The 24,223-nt window shown below is 34.6% G+C and overlaps 2 protein-coding genes across 3 annotated transcripts in view; one reads left to right on the top strand and one right to left on the bottom strand.

The window, feature by feature from the left end:
• The window catches only part of MCPH1 (microcephalin 1), a 134,498-nt gene that overhangs the window by 51,788 nt on the left and 58,487 nt on the right, over window positions 1-24,223 (bottom strand). The window lies entirely within an intron of this gene.
• Window positions 1-24,223, top strand: part of ANGPT2 (angiopoietin 2) — a 44,923-nt gene that overhangs the window by 17,782 nt on the left and 2,918 nt on the right. Inside the window, exons 2-7 of one of the 2 annotated variants that reach the window (XM_074861697.1) lie at window positions 5,262-5,417; window positions 7,546-7,667; window positions 9,211-9,443; window positions 11,720-11,847; window positions 20,701-20,802; window positions 21,305-21,471. In XM_074861697.1, coding sequence (XP_074717798.1) covers window positions 5,262-5,417; window positions 7,546-7,667; window positions 9,211-9,443; window positions 11,720-11,847; window positions 20,701-20,802; window positions 21,305-21,471 — 908 coding nt within the window. The remainder of the gene's footprint in view (window positions 1-5,261; window positions 5,418-7,545; window positions 7,668-9,210; window positions 9,444-11,719; window positions 11,848-20,700; window positions 20,803-21,304; window positions 21,472-24,223) is intronic. The other variant, XM_074861698.1, reaches the window with a different exon arrangement.

The raw sequence follows: 24,223 nt of genomic DNA, 5'->3' as shown, positions 1-24,223 counted from the left end.
CCAAACTTTATTTAGAACAACTGCTCCAATAACTGACAAATTCTGTAAAATTAAACTAGCAGCCAGTACTATTTGTACCATTTATATGGGGTAGCATTTGGCAAAGAAAGGATGTATGAATTCATATAGCTATAAATGCTGCCAGGAACATGACCGTTTAATTAGTATAGACTAACCATTTGGCAGCAAAGAACAAAAGCAAGACCTCATTTATAACTTTAAATGAAAAAATGGTAAGTTAAAGTGTCTACAAAATACACAAATAAGTTATTGATTCTTTGGAAAATTGTTCTGTAATACGGACAGAAATTATACAATAGCAATCAGGAAGGCTCTTAATTTAAGTAAGCATTGGCAACCCTTCATACAGGATTAATGCCAATGGTTAGAAACCAAATTTATTTTAATGCATACTCTACATGTTGTGTTTTCTTTCTTGCCAATTTAAAACTTGCTTAAAAAAAGACAATCTTGGCTATAAAAGCAATGTTTTGGAATGTGCTCCAATATGATTGAGCTGTCCTCATTTTTTTTGGCAACTTAGATAAAGTATTTTCATCAAATTTTATGATTTTATATGATTTGAAGTAATAAAGCATGACAGTCCCAAATTGATGACTTTAGAGAATTTTGTCTCTCTAAAAATGCATCACCATAACTATATTACAAACCTTAATTGTGAAACTATTTTTTTCAATTTTCCCAGCTGTTTTTGCAATTTAAGCATACTTTAAGAGACATGCTTTTTCCCATCTGTGCTTTCATTTTTATATTTACTTTCTTCAAGAACATATGTCAGCCAAAGTCTTACACAAAAAAAAGAATGTTTCATGAAAAAAATCCCATGAAGAATCAGTGAAATGGTATCAACTAACTATTCCTTCTTTCAAATATGAATGTATTAATACCTCTTTCCGTCTCACCTGCAATTTCCTTAAGATAGGATTCATTGATTGAATCCTATCTTAAGCAATATTTAAATCTTAAAGCAGAATTTCTGAAAGAACATGCATCATTATTTTTCAGCTCTTAGGTTTTGACAATTACTTTGTCCAAAATAACCATCACATAATCAAGGTTAACATATATCAACACAAGTCTTATATGCCAGCTATTAATTGAATTAAAAAGAGATTAAAAATTATCTTCCCATAACTAGTCATGCGGCAAAGGAGAAATCTAGCAAATAATCCCTGCTGCACCTTCCAAATTTGTGCAAAATATTGGAAAAGACAGACATGCTGTTCGAAACAAACTGCCAAGCTTCCGAACTCATGCATGGGGACTGAAGCATTTCATTCCTGTGCCCTTCCTTCTTGTAAATGACCCAAGCTATTCTCCCCTCTTCAGAAATTCTGAGTGTGCTTATAAAGGAAGGAGGTTCCTTGGCAGGACCTGATGAATGTGCCACAAAGAAATGTGCCACAAAGAACTGCTGTCTTGCAAAACGGCTGCTAATCCTCAGTGTTGTTGATGAAGCTCAGCCTTGGCTGCCTTAACTGGAGTCGCATTGAAAAAGTTCTTCCACCTCCCTCTCATGGAAAGCCAAGAGCCTCGCTTTCTGAGAGTATGCAATGGGAACATATTCTGCTCTCACTAAGGTCAGTGGGAGATGATGGACATTTTGGCTGAAAATAATTATTTTATTCATCTTTGAAGAAAGATGAAAGTGAGCACCTGACACTAAAAAAAAAAAAGATGAAATATAATTATAAAAAGACCTACTTTCTACAGTTTTGCATTGTATGATGAAGAGAGAAGGGAATATAAGCAGAGAGGGATGAGTGTGTATATTGGTTCAGGTCAGGAAAAGAGATTTTATGATGTGTACATGGAGAGAATCCACAAAAGTGAAAGAGATATAGTAAACATGAAGGAAAGAAGGGGTTTATGTAATCATACTTTGTAGGATTTTTAGGGGAAAAAATCCACATGAAGCTCCAAAGCCACTTTATAGGTAAATACCATTTTGATGCTTCATGTTGCTCTAAATTAGAATAAGTGAGCCAGATCATGAAACTGGCTTTAAATCTCAAAATAAAAGCGTTCATATTTCATGATTCCAAGTAAGCACAAATAACATATTCCCTAAGTTACCTATTTAATATTTTTAAGTGGAAACATGAATGTGAAGACAAACTGTTAAAACTAGAGTCAAAAGAATGTTTCAATGATTTAGAATACATCACATGAATATTATTTGAAAGAGGTTAGATACTTGGAGACAGGCTTATAGTTACAGATATTCAAATAAGATAAATTATGAAAATACAGACCTGTGTGTCCAATCAAAACCGTTTTCTAAGGTTGCAAGCACAGTGACAAGGGGTATAAAAATCTGGCAACCAGAGCCACCAGATGCCTTAAATTGTAATCACAGGTTTTGCGAACTGTAATCAGAACAACCTTACAGCTGTGTGCTTTAACTGGGCAATTGCCTAAGCCTACTGTAAAATGTTTACCTTACCTTTAAGCCCAGAATTAACTCATTTTTTAGTAGTGTGTTTTGAAATAACTCAGTGATAACATTTTCAAAGAAGTCATGCAGTTCTGTAATCCTGTTTGCAGAGATGACTTTGCTCAGATTCTCATTCAGATCTCTCTCTAGTCAACAAGGAACTAACCTTGAAGAATGAGGTTTAATATCCACTATTATTTTATAAAAGAGTCAAAGCTCTTGATCAGTCTTTCTTTGTTCATTTATTTATTGCCTTCTTTCTTTTTTCTGTGGGCCTTTTTTCTAAATTAAAGAAGATGCAGTATTTTCAGTGCTTTCTCATACAGTAGCTCTCTGATACCTGAGATTTCTCACTCCTTTTTTTAATCTGTATGTCCTTTTTTTTCCCCAATGTCCCTTCTAACTGCAGATGTACATTGAGTCTGCCAGGCAAGGTGATATCCTTGATCTTTATAAAGGCATTACAATACTAAACTGTGGTACTGAGGCAAATAAAATGCATTCTGAAGATCTCCCTTAATTTTCTTTTAACAGAGGTGCATTTAAGCAAAGGTCTTTTCCAAGTTGTCTATAATGATGTCCAGTTCTCCAGCTTCAGTTGCTAAAATTAATTTGGACTCATAAATTGTTTAATCCCCAGATGCCTAGTCTTTTCAGAGGGACACATATTAATTACTGTTCTTGGTCTTCATGGAGCAGTATCTAACTTTAGTGAATAATTTCTTATTTTTATCTATTTAAAAGCCTTCAGAATTTTGCACATCTCCTTGGACTATGGTGCACTAAATACCATCTTGCACTGTTTTTTAAATTAAATTATCACTATACTTCAACATCTCATAGCCTAATCATCAAGGACCAAAGATGTCTTACCCATACTACACAATTAAAAGCCACTGATCAGCAGAAAAGAAGAAGCTGACCTAAAAGATGTCACCAAAGTTTTAAAAAAATTTCAACATGTTTGGTCAAATTAGATTTGTCTCTGGGTGGGGAAGCTTTTGAAAATGAGGAATATCCAGGAGCAAAAGGTAACACTTAAGAACTGATCCTATGAATAGGGAACAACTCTGCCATAGTGTGATGCCGACTGAAGATACCCATGTTAAATTACCATGCCAAAACCCAGTTGATTGTATGCTTACTTCTAGTATTCACAAAGGTTATTACGCAAAGAGCATCTAAAGGCTCTCTAAAGGCTAGTTTTAAATCCTTGCGGTACACCTGAGAAGTAAGTACATTTATTCAGCAGTGTAGTTGATGTGGGTCAAAGCTTGTGCCAGATCTGAAATCTCTGTTGTGAATTGCTGTTCACCATCTGGATGGGGAGAATGGAGTGAACAAACAAATACTGCTTTCAAAGTCACAAAAAGAAATAATGCTTACTTCAAACTAAGAATATACTTCCAGTTTTAGAGATTTTAACTTCTTAATACACCCTGTTTTCTTCATTTGCCACTTTCAAAAAAACCCTGTGAAGTCAGAAAAAAAAAATCTAGTCCTTGCTCAAGTAACATTTAAGGGGGAAACATTTCAAGCTGACAGATCTGCCAATTGATCTTTAGCTGGTCAGAAGTGGAATGGCTATATCTGAACAGTGGTTTGATAGACTATTAAATCATAAGCGGCTTTTTCCTCACTGATATGGGAAGTAGCCATGCAATAATATTCAAAGCTCCTCCTTACTACAAGCCATTATTCATATCAAGATTGCATTATCAAAATAGTATTTAAAAAAATCAAGATATCAACCTGTTTTACCATTTTCCTTAGATTAGATTGGGTGATGTTTTATAATTTGTACTTAATGATACTAGCTCTTTGTTATTAGCTAGTATCGTCTTTGTAGGTACAACATGAAGCTCAAAAATGATTATGGTTCTCTTGCTAGAACAATGTTGGAGTGACATAGGAGTTTGATTCTAGAAATTTCCCCAGTCAACAAAAAAGAAAGAAATCATGTGGCCTGGATTTTTAAGAGTTAAGCATAAGCAACATGAAAGAAATATGAAATATTTGTAAATTCATTGAGAAAATTGTATTAAAGAACCATGGAGAAAAATCCAGACACATTGAAGGAAAGACTTCATGAAATGTTACTTGAATTTTCTCCTTGCTACTTATTTGCTCCTTGCTTTCCTTGAAAACAGTGTATTCTCTTATAAAATGACTACCAAAAAAGCCTTATTAGTTTAGACACAGAAATTACTTCAGAATCAAGTATTTAAAACAGTTTTTGCATTCCTAAATATTAAGCATTTAAAGTATTTATAAGTTTTCCTACTGTTTAATGTCTGTATTTGAAATTCCCTCTGATAAAAATGCGCACATAACAGTGTTAAATGACATCTGACCTCTTCTCTGACTTCTAGTCATGTGATGAAAAATGCTTTTGAAAATATTTAAGTCTAGATACAGGAAGATGACTAAACTCCTAAGCTTTTGTCTTCTAAAAAATTCCCATCGCTGCCAAAGCTGGTGAAGCTTCTCTGATGGTTACAATGGTGGGAGCACTAAGACAGAAAAGCTTCCAAGTGCTCACAAGCATTCTCACCACTGCACCTTCTACCTACCTCCCACAAATCTCTGTTCCTGCCTTTAGAAAATGGGTGTCCACACATTCCTTGTCACATTTGCCCTTTCTTTCACAGAGCTTAACATTGGGAAACTTCACATAAATGCATAACGGACAAGGAACAAATTTGTTTAGCAAGGCAGCCAGCAGGCTTACTGTACTACCCCCCCCCCCCCCCCCCCCCATTTAAAGAATGCAACTATCTTCTCTCTTTCCTTTCCCATGTAGCTTGAGAATTACATCCAAGACAGTATGAAGAAAGAAATGGTAGAGATCCAGCAAACTGCAGTGCAGAACCAGACTGCAGTAATGATTGAAATAGGCACAAACTTACTAAATCAAACAGCTGAACAGACCCGCAAATTAACAGATGTTGAAGCACAAGTAAGTAATGAATTTCAACCTAAAAATGCTTCTACTTCCCAAACACCTACAACTATACATTTAACAGTTTAGTGTTACACCATTCAGTTCAGCAATTAGAAGTCAATCATAATCAACAGCTCTAACCAGTTTAAGGAAATATTAATAACTGGTAATACATAGTTCCATGCAAGCCCACTGTTGTCACCTGAAAGACTTCCATTGCACCAGGATTTGAAGTATGTCTAGCAAGACAATTGTTACATTCATCTTTAAAGATAATATACTTAAAACTACTATACTATATCCAAGCATCAGTTGGGTACTAGTGTGCTTTTATACAACCCTCGCATATCTCTGTTGATTATTCACCTCTCACCACTAGATCTTAGCTAAAAGAGAGTTCCTTCAAACTGCATTTGTTCCATTTACCAGGCTAATTGCTTTTTTACATTTAAATTTTATTTTCTATTTTTTAAAACTTCTTATCAAGAAAAATGCATCTTTTTAATGAATATTTTCACAGATGCTGTAAGTGGGGTAACAGTTCATTTCTAGCACAATGCACTGTGTTATTGTTATTTAACAGAGGGATAAATAAATGAATCGGAGATGAATCCAGACTAAAGGAATTAGGAGGAGGCTACTAGAAAAGTATATTCACACAGAAGTAAACTTGCCAGTGTACATATTATTCTCTAAATTATTTCAAACAAAAAGAAAATTAATGGGTTTATCTTTAATTATTGCTTTAATTGAAAAGCATTAACTACAATAAGACATTCTGTGAAATAGAATGCAGATTTCAATACGTTATAAGGACAAGTCCAAGCCATGTAGAATGGTATGTATTTGTAGTTTTGCTAATATGGTAGGAAAATTCAGATATATAATTGCCAAAACAAATAATGAATATAGGATGCAGCACACAACATTTTATATAATGTAAATAGCGTGCAAAACCTAAAATACTTGTTAGACATTTTATTATCTGTAGAATTCATCCAATTAATTAAATTACATTTTTTAACCTACAACAAGCCTTTGTGAACTCTTTGATAAATTGATAGTTCATAGCTCACAGGTGTACTGAATTCAACTTTCTGATTGCATTATTCAGGAGCCCAGTATTATGCACGTTTAATGTATTTATTCATTCACAGTAATGTCTTTATGGAAATTATTCAATTATTTTCTGCTTAGAGGAAGAAAATAATCACTGCAACTTTCCTTCTCTGCTTGAAATTACTGGTGACTGGGTTAAGGGCTTAATTAACAACATAAGGAAATTAACCAAACAATTGCTCTCTCAAGGACACTTACTTTTGGCAATAGTTTTCTATTACACTTAAGTGTGAAATCATGTCCTGACTGAGTGTTTAACATGAAGGACATGAGTAATCAATTCTTCCTGCCAAGGAAAGCCAAATTCTTCTGAATTAAAAAAAGCTGTTCTAAAACAATGAGAAAATATTTCTAGAAAACATGCCTCAAAGTAATGAAAGCCGATACAAACCGAAAAGTGTCGTCCGTGTTTCCCAATATCTATGTTTCTTCATCTAGAGATGCAAATAAATTTAGACAGTAAACAATACATATAGAAAAGGTAATGTAAAATGCAAGGAATGAACCTACAAAAGTGTTGTTCACATGATAAACACTTTAAAATATAATTGGGGATTAAGGAAAATAGCTAAGAGAGAACTATCTAGTGATTTCAGGACTGGGACAAGATGTCAACCAGTGAGAGATACGCAAAGTGCTTTCTTTCTACACCAGATTAAGAAACAAATTACTCTCTGAGCAACAACCATAATCATTCCAGTAATGAAATAAGAATATCATAACAGAGGGGAAGGTATGACAGCAAAACTAAAGAATGCAGTAACTTTCAGCCATTGGTCAGAAATGTAGCATGCTACTGAAACATTCCCAATGATATATGGTAGTGTAACAACAAAATTAGTACAACTCTGTGTATTCTTCTTGATTCTAATTCTATGAGCATTTGTGCCCAAATTAAGTATTGAAAAATAATTTTTAATTATAGGCTTAAGTAGAGATTTGCATGTTTTCACAACATAAAGAAATTACAATTAATTTAAAAAAAGTATCTTGATTTTCAAATATTTTTATAAATTTTATTTAGGTATTAAACCAGACAACCAGACTTGAACTTCAGCTTTTGGAACACTCTCTTTCAACAAACAAACTAGAAAGACAGATTTCAGATCAGACCAACGAGATAACTAAATTACAAGAAAAAAACAGGTAAGTTTTCCTATCAACCCAATAAAATGCTATTCCCTGAAGTGCCTGTATAAAGGTTTTAGAAACAAATGTACTCAAGTAAGAAAATAAGGCCTTCTACAGAAGCTCCCCACGCCCAGCTATGCTTATTACAAAGGTCATGTATTATTTAAGGCCTAGAGAATCATGCAGGCTTATTCTTCTTGTGTTCTGTTTATATATAATTTGATTTATATTCTTTAGACTTATCCAGATGAAGTTATGGATTATGTAACCTGACTCAAAGTACTCCAGTGCAACCACCTCTCAAAAGTTTTATTTTCATGTGCTACACAGCCATGCTGTGACAGTCAGGTCATTGCCACAATTTTTTTCTAACCCGGTGAGAAAAGTCACATACTCCTCATATTCAATGTTCCTTACTAGTCAATCTTTTGAAATTCAGACCAATATCCAACTATGACTCCTATCTGTTTCTGTAACAGCTGTTGTCCAAAGGCTCATACCTTTTGTCAGCTAGTTTCATTTTCATATCACCAGGGTCTTATTTTACTTTTGGCAATAAATAGTTTACAGAGAAATATAAAAGCAGCAGTAACGTTCAGTTTTCTCCTTCAAAGCCATGTTTTTCAATGAGAACCATATGTGCAAAGTGCTTTTTATTTTGAAAGAATTAGCTTAAAAAACCCAAGAGACATGTTTTGACATTTTTGTTCACTACTCTACTACATTTATATATGCTCCCTAAAGGTTTTATCCACCAACTTAATAAAAACAAGCATCCTTATCAAATGGAAAGGAAAGTAAATACTAAATTTTAAAATGTCACTTTTTTTTGGTGTCGAACTCAGCAGACTTTAGACTACCCTTGTGAAACCCATGTAAACACAAAAGCATTGTTTCTCACCTAACAAAAGACAATCTGACATTGAGCTAATCTGCTTGAAACATAAGGTTCACGATTTTTTTTTCAATAACAGCAATGGATTTTAGGTGAACTTCTCCCTTCTGGCTGTGCATCTTTTAACACCAACTGTCTCAAAGTCTGCATTGGAACAATTACCAATTAAATAATGTTCCAGCCAGTCACCTACTCATACCAGCTCCAGAACTGGAGATGAGTAACGCATCTTGAAGTAATTATTTGCACATTTCCCTGTCTTAATGCTGTAATATTTATTTAAGCATATATTTTATTATAATTACAGGAGATTTGAAAATTTCATAGGTTCATCTTTAAATAAGTTTCATCTTTTAATAGGGGAAAACCATGAAATCTTTCACCATATCTTTCCTTTCATAATGTTTAATTATCAAACACCCAATTGTTATACTTAAAAAGCCTGCAATAGAGGCTATAGTAGATGCTGTTTATTAATGTACTAATATAATGAAGTAAAGCACGTGTATCAAACTCCACTTTCATTTAGCTTTCTACTGCACGCATGGCATCAGAGAATGAAGTTGCGTACTTATGAAGAAAGAAACTTCTGCAACAGGCTTGATTCTCTTTATATCAGTTCAAAATTTTTTCTGAGGAGCCTGATAGTAATCTTTTATTTAGCTTTCTAGAAAAAAGAGTTCTTGAGATGGAAGACAAGCACACACTTCAGCTGAAGTCAATAAAAGATGAAAAAGATCAGCTTCAAGTCCTAGTAGCCAGACAGAATTCTATTATAGAAGAACTAGAAAAACAGTTGGTTACAGCTACAGTAAACAACTCAGTTCTGCAAAAACAGCAACATGATCTGATGGAGACTGTTCATAACTTGCTTACTATGATATCTACACCAAACTGTAAGTAAAAGCAGACATTCTTATATCATTTGAGTGACATTCCCTAGTTTGTGTACTTTATTACCTATAAAGTCTTACAACCAGTTTCGCCACACTTCTGCTTCTCAACAAGTATGCATTTTTTTAGCCTTAAATTCTGCATCTGAGTTAGTTAACCTATTTTTTTAGGGGGGGGAACAACCACAACATTTATGTGGTTTCTTGTCAAGATTTTGTTCATCTTCTGTGGTTTATTTGCCTTCCCACTTCTCCAGCGGTTCAACAAAATACAGAGATATCAAGTATCATTAATCTCACATGGCATTCATTCATCTGCCAAGATATCCTCCCTTGACCATATATCTAGGTTAGACTGCATGATGGAGGCCTGTAGCTTTTCTTTATGGCTCGCAAAGGTTACTTCTGCTACCTCTCATTGCTCTATGCACCTAGAGTTGATCGAAGACAGGACAAATTATAGCGGCTATTAAAGGCAAAGGAATTGGCACTGGCCCAGTTTTTAGCACCTATGTATGCCCAAACAACAGAAAGCACCAGCCCAGGGCAGCAGGTACTCCCAGAAGTCCTCTAGTCTTTCACGGAAGCTTCCCTGTTGATCCTAAAAATCCCTCAGCCTAGCAAATTTTATAGGCAATAATCTCACCCCTAAATGTCTGTCAGCCCTGCAACAAATCATAGCCACCAAGCATAGCTTCCAAATTTATGCAGATTCACATGCTCCATAAAAAATCCACACACACCATAAACTGAAAGTTATGACTAAACAGGATTTGAACAAATGAACAAATTCCTTACCTTGAATTTCATGACTGATATGGAACTTTGACAAATGAAGAAGGTATAGGATACAAAAGAGTAAAGAATCTGGCATATTTGCGTGTGACGTTCTCAGGACTGGAAATACACATATAGAACCTCTAAAAAAAGGATTTAAGTACTAGGAAAATTTTAAAATAGTTGTCATTACAACTTAAAAGACAGTCTAGATGGAACTATGCTACATTCCTGTAAGTTGGATCACAAAAAAGTAAAATGGTATTCGGAAATCCTTGCTTTCAGTAGTGTCCTAAATAATATGATGATGTAGGTTTTTCTAAACAAAGTAAATCCTAAGTTTTTTGTCTTAATAACTGACACTATCCCCTTAAATACCATAACCAAGGCTGTACATGTTCCTGCTGATGTTATCTGCTATGCTAGTGCACAAATAAGTAAACAAGTCAAAGTCATGTTGGCTACAACACTGTTAAACCCAGAGTGGAAAAAATAATGAAAGTTTGCCAAAAAGACAAAATTAGCAGGGAAAGCTTCTAAGACAGTATACAAACAATAGAGTGTGGAAAAGCAATTAAAACTGAACGTGTTATTTTTATATTTAAGGCAAAACATGTAAACAGGTAAATAATGAATAAGCAAGCTAAAAAGAACATAATAAGCAACTGTAATATAACCATGTATTTATATGGCACTAAAACTTTGTACTAACTGGCTGTGCTTGTTAGATTAAATTAAAAGGGAAAATACACAGAACCAATCCAAAAGGGTCAAATATGAAATATCAGTCAGCAGGCAAAATGCCAGGAAATTCCAACCTCCATAGTTAATAAAGAACTGAAGAAAAAGATGAGCCTTAGATTGTTCTGTAAAATAAGAAGGCTTAGGCATATTAAAATGTATATTTTACACAAATGAATTCCAGAAGGGATGTTTCCTTAGTGGGTTGGGCTGAGCTACCAAGCTTCAGCTTGGTACATCCAAAGTTGTCTCAGCACAGGGGCAAAATACTAGCTAAAACTTTGTAAGGGTAGTTATTCCAGTCACCTGTATTATAAAAGATTTCATAAGTCTTACTTTAGATTTCACAACATTAGAGTACTGGCCAAAGGTCATTATTAATATAATCAGTTGCTAGTTAGATGTGTTTGTAATAATAGTTAATGCATGCAGAGGTTGTAATGCACATAGGAGTCCAGCAAAGGCAACGAATGGAAGCAGAAACTGTTCAACTGAATGAGATGCTATATCCTAAGTTTTCTTATTCAACACAGTAGTAAGCGTGAGCACTTTTCAACCTATCGAGCAATTATCAGAATAATGTCTCTAAATAATATAAAGTATCAACACACATAATTAATACCTTGATCTGTCATTTCTTTCAGGACCAGGCATATTTTTTGGAACTGCAAATCTTTAATCTGATTACGTCATTAATTACTTCTTAGTAACTTTTATTCATCTCCTCTTAATGCCCTCAATTTCTATTGTATTTTTAACAGCTAAGAACAACTTCATAGCTAAAGAGGAGCAAATTAGCTTCAAAGACTGTGCTGAAGCTTTCAAATCTGGACTGACAACAAGTGGAATCTACACTTTAACAGTTTCAAACACTGTACAAGAAAAGAAGGTAGGATGGCTATAAAAGTGCTACCTAGGCATACTGTGTTTTAAAAAGCTATTTGATCTGGTAAATATGCTATTTTAAAGGCTAGTTAATAGTGAAGTTTATTATTTACTGTGGTTTTTTTATGAGCATTTCATCACTTATAGATCTAAGTATCTCACAGGAAGAATAAAGTCCTTTAGGTGAAATCTGGGCTCAGTTGAAATGAAGGAGCATTTTGTTATTCAGTTCAGCATGCCAGAATTTCATTCTTTGTTTCCACATAATTAAAGCAATATAGTACTGTAATGTCTTTATAAAACCTCTAACTCCAACACAATTGCTCTGCATGATCAGCCGTCTCCTGTCCCCTCTTAAGTTCTTAGTTCCTTCATCTACTCAAGTCCCTTCCAGGTGGCCAAAGGAGGTAAAATCAGGGGCATGGAAGAGCAGTCATGGATGTGTATTCATGTATGCAATCTACTAGTACTGGACTCCTGTACAGGTTCCAGTTACTTGTTATGCAGAGTTTTAAGGGCATTTGTGTAACAATTAGATTAGCAATTAGATCAGCACAACTGACACTGGCTAACAGGACTTTCCAGGAAAATACTGTTCTGATTTAAATAAAAGGTGAGAGTTTGCAGCAGTTTCACTAGATCAGTTTAAATTCCTCAATGGCTATTTTTTTCCCCCTATGTGTTTAACTGAAATGCACTTCAATGTCAATTTAAGTAAACACAATACACCATACCTCTATAGAAGAGACCTGAAGCTAAAAATGGCACTCAGTAGATGAAACACTAAATGCCTGACAGAGATGCTCCATCTACTGAAATAAACAAAATTATAAAGCTTCAGATAGTATAATTCAGCTGAAACAATCAATAAAAGCTGAAAGGGAGAAAAGTCCCAGGTGGATTGTGAGGATAAAGAACCAAAAACTTCAGTGAGCATTCTGAGCAGTGTGGCTCAAATGATGAACATTTGTTTCGAATCTTCCAGACAGAGCAGGCTGAGGAGGCAAAGGGACATCTGAATATCAAAAAATGCTTAATATATTTCTTAGACAAACACTAAATAATTTTCTAATGCTTTTATTTTATAGTTTCATATTGAAGACATTTTCTTACAAAAAAGGAAGTATTTTATGCAATTCTTCAGGCTTTACTTTATTATATCAGAAATACTTGGGGAAAAAAAACTAACAGAAAATGTAAAAAAGCAGAGAAAAATGAGGGCTGATGTGGAAAAGCAACTGGTAAAACTCTGACAGAAAGCATTTTTTTTCCCAAGTTTTGATAGCAAAGGTTTAGAAATTAAGTTCACCAGTGACTATAGTCTTTGAAGTGCTAGAACTTTCTATAGCCCTTGATCTTTACCCTTACAAAGCTCTCAACTAAAGGAAATAAGCAATTTGTTTGGGTAAGATCTATAAAATACAATACATAAAACCTGCAATGTTTGCAGATATCATCTAGAGAAATTATGATATCTGCAGTTTGCTTCTCTTGGAAAAAAAAAAAGAGAGGCTGGTTTTCCTCTGAAATAGTCTTGTCTATATTCAACACATCTGTTTCACAAGAAAATGAGTTACATAAGATGCAATAAAGTGTTTTATTGCACATGAAACAGAATGGTATTTAAATAGCATAGATATCTACAATCACAATTTTAAATGCTAGAGGAGATGCAAGCTACTGCATCTCTAAAGTAATAGATTGCAGCAGTCTGTTATACTTCTCAGGAAGGGTTACATTCCTTGAATCTTTTACCTTTGGTTTTAATTTTACTATCAAATATAATATAGAGACCATGCATATTTTCTAAAAGCAGACACAAGTGCATGCCATATTACAGAATGAAAACTTGTCATAAACGTTAACACTGCATTTTCAAAGCCATAAGTGTTTAGGCAATTTATCTGATCTGAGAAGCCAAAGTAACACACATTTCTACAAAATTAAAACCTACCAAAATATTCTATCCCTGAAATAAAAATACAATCACAAATTTCCTAGACTATAAAATATTAAATGCTTTACATTTTAACATGGAGGCTTAAACCATTTAAAAATACCCATTTTGGTAATTGACTAGGTTAAAAAAAGTAGTTAAAATGTAATAATTAAATTAGTAATTAATTTAATAATATTAAAGAATTTTAATCTTATTCTGCCCACTTCAGATAGAATGAAGAGACACTTAAGAAGAGAACAGAAGTTTTCCTTACTGTATGACACAAAAAATAAAGAGAGTAAAAAGTTTTAATCTGATGCAGGTTTTTTATACAAATACAAATGCATAAGAGAAGTTGTCAAGGGAAGGGAAGGTTTAGGGATAATCAACACGTTACACCATTTTCACCTGTTTACGATGTGGATGGCCACTCAGACCAGGAAACAGAATGACCTTTTTTATTTGCCAAAAGTGCTGCACTGCTGTTTATGTTTTTGTCTTTTCCTCTTGTAACACCTTCTGACCTCCCAACAGGCTTATAAACAACTTCTGTGTAATCTGTAACTGATCCCACTTTACTAATTTGTCTCCCATCATAATCCAAAACTAAAGAATTGCATACAAGACCTAGGAGGAAAACAATTATTTCATTCCATTAATATTTTCAAGCTTTCAAGCTTTCCTGTTCTGCACGAGGACAAAAGCTAAGTCCTTTTAAAAACACTGAGGAAAAATAGCAAATGACTTCTGACACAATAAAAAATGGCAGAGGGAAACCCATGAAAAGTCAATAGTTTCATGCTTACAGCAGTCACCTGAACCAATTAACCTCCTGGTCTTAACCAGGCAGAATAGTTGAGTTTGGATGATCCTAAAATATTAGCTCAACTGCTACCACAACTATTATTAACATATTATCCCAAATCTTAAAATAGTGGCTGAAGCAGTGGCTAAGATCTTCCCCATTTCCACCCCTGTTGAGCTGAAGTTTTGTCCCAGAACTGACACACGTTCCAAGCCAAGGCCTTTTTAACCAAAACTTTCTTGCACAAAGTGATTTGGGCAAGTTTGAATTTACCAACAAAATGGTTTTGCATAACTTTCCTAAAACGTGATCATCCAGACAACTACCTAGTAATTTCAAAAGGAGCCCATGCCATGGACTTTATGTCGAAAATACACATACAAAAATTGTTTCCAACTCCAAGCATTAAAAAAGAGCATATGTGTAGCTTCTCTGATACGGTAAGAGGTCAGATGATGGTGGGTTTTTTGTGAATTTTACAACTCTGATCATCTGTCTTTTCACTGGTAACTGGTATTAGGTTAAATTATATTATAAACCACATGAGTAGTTATATTTTCCAGAACAAGGAAACTAAGATCACAATTCTTATCTAGTCACAACTCTAGGAGCTAAAGATAGCAGAATACAAAATCATTGAGCATCATGATTCAAAAGTGATGCAAAGGGACACTGCAGATGAGGCAACCACACTTGCTTTAGTATAAAAACTGTAGTGGATCTTCATCCTGATAACTCAGCCAGAGCCTTACCATTCAGAAAATAGGGTCTGAAAACGCTTATACCCGAAATATCCTGATGTACAAGAAAAAAGAAAAATTACTTGCTCTGGAAGTCAACTTCCTAGACAGTGAAGATATCAAATTGACTGCTCACACCTTATGTGCCTGTCACCTTTGGAAAGGGGACTACTTGTGGTTTCATGTACATTACAGCATTTTCAAAAATACAGCACTGATCTTTAGAATCATAGAACACCAGGTTGGAAGGGACCTCAAGGATCATCTGGTCCCAACTTCCTTGGCAAAAGCATGGTCTAGACAAGATGGCCCAGCACACTGTCCAGCTGAATCTTAAACGTGTCCAGTGGTGGGGAATCCACCACTTCCCTGGGGAGATTAATCCAGTGGCTGATTGTTCTCACTGTGAAAATTTTTTCTCTTGTGTCCAATCAGAATCTCCCCAGGAGTAAGTTGTACCTGTTACCCCTCATCTTTTCCATGTGACTCCTTGTAAAAAGGGAGTCTCCATCTTCTTTGTAGCCACCCTTTAAATACTGGACCATAGTGATGAGGTCTCCCCTAAGCCTTCTCTTCTCAAGGCTGAACAAACCCAATTCTCTCAGCCTTTCCTCATATGGCAGGCTCCCCAGTCCTATGACCATCTTTGTGGCCCTCCTCTGGACCCTCTCCAGTCTGTCCACATCTTTTTTGTATAGCAGGGACCAAAACTGAACACAGTATTCCAGGTGTGGCCTGACAAGTGCTGAGTAGAGTGGGATAATAACTTCTTTATCTCTGCTGGTGATGCCCTTGTTGGCACAACCCAGCATCCTGTTGGTTTCTCTGTTGCTGCAGCAGCACACTGTTCACTCATATTGAGCTTGTTGTGAACCAGGACCCCCAGGTCCCTTTCCACAGAGCTGCTTCACAGCCCAGTAGATCCCAGTCTGTGCTGCACTCCTGGATTATGTTTTCCCAGGTGCAAGACCTTACACTTGACCTTGTTGAATTTCATAAGGTTCTTGTTAGCCCACTCTTCCAGCCTATCCAGGTCTTCCTGCAGGGTGGCTCTCTCTTCCAAAGTGTCCACTTCCCCACTCAGTTTGGTATCATCAGCAAACTTCATCAGGATACACTTGATGCCATCATCCCGATCACTTATGAAGATACTAAACAGCATTCGGCCCAATATTGATCCCTTGGGCACCAGTGACAGGTTGCCAGTTTGAAAAAGAGCTATTTACCACCACCTTTAGCTGAAGGTGAAAAATATAAACATCTGACCCTAGCTCTCATAGTGCTGCAGCTGCTAAAACTGTAAGTAGTGAAGCAGTTCACTAGATAAGTATTCCCCCTGCCAATTTGTTGTAATTTGAGAGGCTAATCTCTTTACTCTTTTTGGCACCTGTTCGAAGACTCCTGCTGCCTGCCTAATCCTGGTATCTATTTTTACTAGTTTTATGAAATGTTACATTTCTTCCTTTTGAATATAAAACCTAGGCTAGGGTGAAAGGCCAGAAGAGTTCTGTTCTAGTAATGAGTGTTAGAGAAAGCCTCATATGCATATCATTTTACCGGGGAATGAAGATTTTTTTAAAAAAGAAATTATAGTCCAGATAAATGCTTCCTCTCCCCTCATCTTTCACATACATCATGAAGAAATTATTCCCTCTGCAGACTGACACAGCAAGTTATTGTGTTTATTTTAAACTAAGCAAATCCTTTCCTTAATCTTCATTTTACTGAATAGCCTATCTCCACCCTTAAAATTACTTGGGAATATACATAATTCACTTAAATATTTTTAGTAAAAAGTAATATAGATCAACTTATTAATTTTCTTTCTGTAATCTTTACTGCCATTTTTCTTCATTGACTTTATTTTTTTCCCAAATTAAAAATCATGTGTGTATGTAAATCTGAAGTTCCTAGTTTTACAGTAAGTATTTTCATCTTATTTAGTCAGAGAATTGATTTCTAGGGAAATGACCTTGAAAGTAAAGGAATGATTTCATGAGCAAAGCTGCCTTTGTGAGGGCTTGAAAGACAGGATTCTGGATTGCCAGTCAAACAAATCATCAAAATCAAAAAATCTCACTGTATGATGTTTACTTAATAGGTGGTAAAAAGAATTTTTGCTTTTTAGCTAGTTCAAGGGAGCAAGTGTGCAACCATGAAGTACAGCAGTTAGAAACCACACACTGAAATCTCAAACAGCAATAATCTTCTCATCTTTTAAAACAGTTACTATGACACTAGAAGATGATGTAACCAGTACATTACCTTTGCCTGTGTCACACATTCCACCCAAGGAAGAAAAGGTTTTCCCTTTCCAAGACTATAAAACTGGCATCTTTTAGAAGCACTTACAGATGACTGACATGAAATTTTTTGGTGTGGAAAAATTATACTCCCAAATTTACATAAACTTTATAAAATCATTACTGGTAAGAAAAATTTGCACAAGATTTTTATGGACTTCTTCAATTTCTTATTATGTGTTTCAGTTCCTAGTAAATTGCTTCTTTGGGAGCAAATTTGCAGTACCCCAGCATTTATCCCAAAGAGTCTATAGTGTCTATAAAAGCTAGTTGTCTTACCATTCACATACAAAATGGATACTGGCCATAACTGCAATATTTTATGAAAGACATTCACAGTCATTCACTGTTTGAATATTTTAATTTCATTAGATCTAAATGAAGTGCTATTTTAAGGCATTTATATCTTCAAAATGATAATTCAAGCTCAACTGAAGTTTAGATTAAAGTCATCGAGGAAATCGCATATAACATTCAAACCCACAAATTAACATCTACAATAGCAATATCAGACTGGACCAGTGGCTCATGTAAATTAACACCTGGCCTCCCTCTGTAAGGAGTTAAAAACTGTATGTTTCAGAGAAGTGTAAAACAGTTCTATTCTCAGTCTGGCTGCTTATACTGTCCTTTCAGTGGGGCGAAGCTTCAGAGTCAACAACCTTCTCTACAGCCTTCTCCACACAGATATTCGATCACTGTTACATCAGCATTTTAACTTGTAGTGATGCTTAATGAAAGTGTTGGCATCTGCTTTAGCCCATCCCTAGTATCCCTCTTCAGAGCATCCTGTGGAAATTACTCTTCACATATGCATTACGCATCACATGAGTTAGCTTTCTAAAACCAATCATCTCAGTTAAATTCCATTCACATGACATTCTTTAACAAGTAAACCCTAATTCAACTTTTTCCTTATTTCTTTTATCTTTCCTAAAAATCTCCAGCTAATGTCTCAAAATTCTCTGATGTTGAACAAAGAGTCTTGATACAATCTTAAAATACAGTATCTGGTTTGGATTTCCAATGTGTTACAAACTATTGAAACACTAATATGTTTAATATTTGCAGGTCTAAGGGCTTTCTTTCCCTTCAAAAGTCTGATGGCTTTGAACAGTATATATGCCTCTGCTTGCACTGTAAATACCCTGTTTGATTTATATAAATATGTGTGTGTGTAACATATGTACAATACACATATGCAGAAATACATGCATACCCTAAAAGAGCCAACTATATTGAAAACTTGGTAAGGAGCACACTTTACATCCTAAGATGACACACGAAACACTGCCACAGGACAGAAGGAAACTCTGGCTTCTCTGAAGTCATACTTTTAAAATGAATTTCCAGGATGTCTAACAGTTCAAAGAACTCAAATCTGCTAACACTGGTAAGACAGTCTGCTATAGAAGAGCATGAAAAAGACAGCTTCAGGGTCATTCAGTCATGATTTGGGGCATTTGTAGGCACATTGTGACAAGCAGTAGTAATAAGTTAGGTAAGAAGGAAGACCACTGAGAGTTTTTTTAAACAAAGAAGAAAGCATCCAAATTCATAATGAAATGGTCAGGTCTAGGTGATGGTTTTTTTAATTAATTTGTACAGATGAAATATCCTATCAAAGTGTAAGAAGCCAAATCCTGGCTCCACTACTGTAAATGGGAAGATGCAATTTCACTTAATTGATGAAAGATCTAGAATACAGATTAGAAGTTAATGTAGTTTAATACTCAAACTATAATTTAAAAACTTTTCGAAGGTGTAAAATAATTATGAAGAGGACTCAGAACTTCAGTATCTTGGCAGAAAGTGGTAAAAAAAAAATAAATCCCACATATGAGAGCCTAGAGCATTAACTGTGAACTCTCCAAACAGGAATACTTGTACAAGAAATTTATGATTTTTCTTGAAGTTAGTATCAGTACTAACATGCAATTTAAATAGATACTGATTTCAGTTTGACTTTCATTATATTATTTTACACCAGCTTAGTTCCACTGACTTCACACATCTACTTTTAAGTTCTGCTAGTTTCAGAAAAGCGGACTTAGATGCAACAATTTAAAAATCCTTTCCCAAGGAAAATGATCCTAAATATTCACAAGATTTTCTTGTTATTTTATTCCCTATTTCTCCAAAATTCTCTCTAAATTTTCAAAAGACTTTTTTCCATCAGCATGTCTCCAGTTGGCACCTTCAGTAATACCTTTTATCTCTGACACTGCAGTGAACATACAACAGAATTCTATTTAATTCAGTCACTTTCTATTTTAATTGAGAAGGAGATTGACTGAACAAATCACCTATAAACTTGAATTTTACTGTGCCAGGGATGCATTTATTGGGTATTCTAAAACTGAGTTCAATGAACTGCTTATTATATGTCAATTCTTTCAAATGTTTAGCAATAAGTTGGTAAAATCAAAGACAATTTATGAATATTTGGAAACACCTTATAATTGTTACTTTTTTGTTCTAGAATATAAAATACTCGTTGCAGTCTGTATAATAAAATGACTTCAAGATAATAATTGTTTTACGCTTAGATTTAACTCTGGGGTCAGAACATTTGCAAAGGCATTGAACAATGACAGTGGAAATAAAAACATATTTCAGTTTGCTCACTGTCTGAATTTAACCATATGTATACTCTGACAAGCCATGGGAAATCTGAATGGATCTCTCACAAACAAGAAGAAGTAGTGAAAACATCTTTTAGGAGAAATATTTCATCAGGAAACTCACAAAAGTATCAGTGCAAGAGGGAAGTATAAAATCAGAAGCCACATTAATTTTTTTCTTCTCTTAACACCAACTATTAGCCATTTTTAAGGCATCATTTGTATGCTGTTAAGTGTGATATATACTGAGGAATCACATTTATTTGTGGACAACCACAACTGATTTGTATGAAAGCTGTGAAAACCAGCATTTTTAGGTTAATACATCTTTTGCATTTGTATGCTTTAAAATTTGCCACTTTATAGAATTATGCAAAGTACGTACTTTGTATTTTTGTTTTCCCATGACTGCATGCACTTATGCTGTTACATGCTTACTCTGGTAGGCCTACTGTGACATGGAAACTGGTGGAGGAGGTTGGACAGTTATTCAGAGACGTGAAGATGGCAGTGTGGACTTTCACCGGACATGGAAAGAGTACAAGATGGTAAACAATGTTTTATGAAGCCTTAATATTAGTTATTATTATCTGTAATATAATATAATAAATTAATAGCATCCTTAGAATGTAAGTTTTAAAAGTTGTCTTTGTCCTTAGATGTTCATTTAGAAAATGTCATAGTACTATAAATTGTTTGCCTAAGCAGACTTGCAACTGTGATGTTTGTTTTTAAAGAGAAACCTCACTTTTCTTTAATTGACTGTTCCATGATATGTCCACATTTTTTGAGTTATTTATATTTGCGTTTCTAGTGGCAACAGTAGAAACTGCTCCAAATCTACTAAGTAATATTGATTCACCATTTCAGATTCCCTAGTTTGTCTGCTGAAATTAACTTTTTGAAATATTACAGATTTATAATCCTCACACAGTAAAATTCTTAGTTGATAGACTGAAAACTATTAAACTTAAAAACTGATAAAGTGATAATTTCAAACTCAAATCAAAAACAAAACAAAGCTATTTAAATATACAACTTGAATTACAGGGATTTGGTGATCCTGCTGGTGAGTACTGGCTGGGAAATGAGTTTGTTTCTCAACTGACTAATCAGAAGCGTTATGTTCTTAAAATACACCTGAAAGACTGGGAAGGAAATGAGGCATATGCATTGTATGACCACTTCTCTCTAGCAAGTGAAGAACTAAAATACAGGTAAGCAGAAAAATCAGATTTGAATAAAGAAATCTGATAATAATCATTCTAGACTGTATAGATGCATGACCTTATTTCATATAAATTATGACGATTTTTCAGTTCACTCAGAAAATTGTTTTCTCCATTTTTCACCTATTGCCTAAAACAATCAGCTTTTTTCCAAGGGAGAGAATGTGTATTTCACTAGTGCACACTAGAAGCACAAAAAGATGAAGAGATGGTATGGTATTAGATAGGATACAAGTGGTAATATGGATACAAATAGGATACAAGATGGCAGCGCACAGTCTTCAGGGCAATAGGAACCTGTCTGTAGTTGCTATCAAATCCTGATTCCCTGCAATAAATGCATTTCTGGAAGATGGATGACTAAGATGAATAATACTGCAAGGAGATGTTCCACTTAAGTCAGTGGCTACTAGGAGCTGTTCTGTTGTGAAGAGCACACTGACGTAACACTCCCTCCTCCTTCCATGACCCACTGGCTTGGATTCTCAAAGAATAACTCTCCTACCTGTGAAAATGAAGCTAATTAATAGCAAATGTCCACTCTCACCCCCCAACAAACTGTCAATTTAAACACCATATGTTAATGGACCTATTACTTATTCTCCCATTATTCTGTAAAATGTAAATCTTCAGAATTTCTTCTTACATATTTGGTTAAAATAAGAAATAATATACATTTTAAATACTTTGTATAAAAATAAATATTATCATAGTATTACACATTTTAAATCGTATCATAGTATTACACATTTTGGAATAGTATCAGTCACGGCTGGAATATATGCGCAGTTCATACTTCATTCTCCAAGCTTTCTGTAAATGCAGTAGATATTGTTTGATTGGTTACAGAAGAAACTAGAGACTCTACAGTGTAACAGATGCTTTCCTACTACATGGTCCATGAAATGTTTCTTTATAAGAATCTTACAGATTCATGGAGATTTAGGTGACTGGACAGAAAAAATGTCTAAATTTAGATGAATTTCTCCAAGATTTCTAGCAGCTATTTGTTGTAAACAAAGTCAATCTGACACCAGAGAGAACTGATGCTGTTATTTCAACTCAAGTCTTATATGCAAAGCAATTCAAAACTATGGGCATCTCCCCCCCTCACAATGTTAGATCTGAATGCCTTAGTAGTATACAGTTGTCTCAACTCCAAAGCAAATATTTTTTCATCTGGAAACAGTCCGAACCTACAGCAGAGATTTTTTAAAAGTAATGTTTTAAAATACTTATAAAGGCAACCTTTGCAAAATGGGTCGTTACCCTTGTCCATTTACAATATTAAAAAATAATTACTGAAAACTAAGTTGGTTGTCTGTAAATAGATACTTTATTTTAATATGCAACCAAACATGGAATGCATTGTAAAATGCAGTGGTTTAAAGAATATATTTAACATAATGAAAAAGAAAAAAACAAAGAAAATATTCAATTAAGAGCATCTTCCTTTACATTAAAAGCATTAATACATTCTGAATGCTGGAAAGATTATGAGTTGGGCCATAAAACTGAAATTTCATAGATTCATAGAAAAATTGAGATCAGAGTGGACTTTGTTTGAGTCAGACTTCCTGATCTCCAAGCTATGAGGTCAGACCAGATTGCTCAGGGTTTTATCCATTTGGGTCTTGACAGCCTCCAAAGGTGGAGACTGCCCAACCTATTCCACTGCTTGTCTGTCCTCATGGTGAAAAAGGCTTTCCTGATATCCAGTCAGAACCTCTCATTTCAATTTACATCTACTGCCTCTCATCTTCTGTTATACTAAGCTGTACTTTTAAAAAACAAATAATAAATGAATAATACTCTGCTTACATTAGACTTCAAATGATATTGAAAATAGGCTTGTACATCACACTTGGAACTTTTAGTACCATTTATATTAGAAATGGGCTTACATAATTTTGAACACACCTTAAGAATAAACAGAATATTTAACTTTTTAAAAGAGATTTTTGAGAAAATCTGTAATGAGCTGATATTTTGAAAGCTAAATGAATAAAAATTAATTCATTTTTAATATATTCAAATTCAAATATTTTCAAATAGGGAATATAAAATTGGTTAAAATAATCTGTTAAACTACCAAAGACTACTTCTATCATAAGAAGAGAATTACATGCAAGATGAAGACTGATTCAGGGACAAGTTAATTCTCAGAGTCAGATCTCCTCTTTAAACAAATAGAATACCTCTGAGAAGGATGAGCTATTCGCTACAGAAATGCAATCACCAAAGAGACACTGTGGGAGCAAACGGTTCAAGTCCTTTCAATTCAAGGTAACACAGTAATAGCTGTGTAATCGCCTTCTCAGTTGGTGCCCTGTATCTCTCCCTGCTGAGACCGCATCTGCATCCAAACAGTAGCAGCCTCACTGAAAGCTTACCTTGCCAGGGAATTGAAGCAAACTTAAATACCTGTGATGACTTAACAGTAATAAATCTATGAAGGATGTGAAAAGGAAGAGTAATTAGGAAAGGGAAAAGGGAAATATTAAGAAACTCTTAAAATATGAGTTACTAGTTGGTAATTAGTGCAGGTAATGCTATTATCTCTCACAGATGCTAAGTTGTAATGCTACATTACCATGCTGTGCTAACAGCAAAACAGGAATCAAAAAAGTCTTGGTTTAAACTTTTGAACTTGATTAAAAAAATAATGGCATACAGTGTACTTACAGTATTAAGAAATGCATGATCTATATGAAAAATTCCAGGAGTTATGATCTACCTG

Source organism: Strix uralensis, chromosome 3 (genome assembly GCF_047716275.1).
Source record: "Strix uralensis isolate ZFMK-TIS-50842 chromosome 3, bStrUra1, whole genome shotgun sequence".
Classification (NCBI taxonomy): Eukaryota; Metazoa; Chordata; class Aves; order Strigiformes; family Strigidae; genus Strix; species Strix uralensis.
The sequence above is the reverse complement of the archived record's forward strand: the minus strand, read 5'-3'. Positions and strand labels throughout refer to the sequence as shown.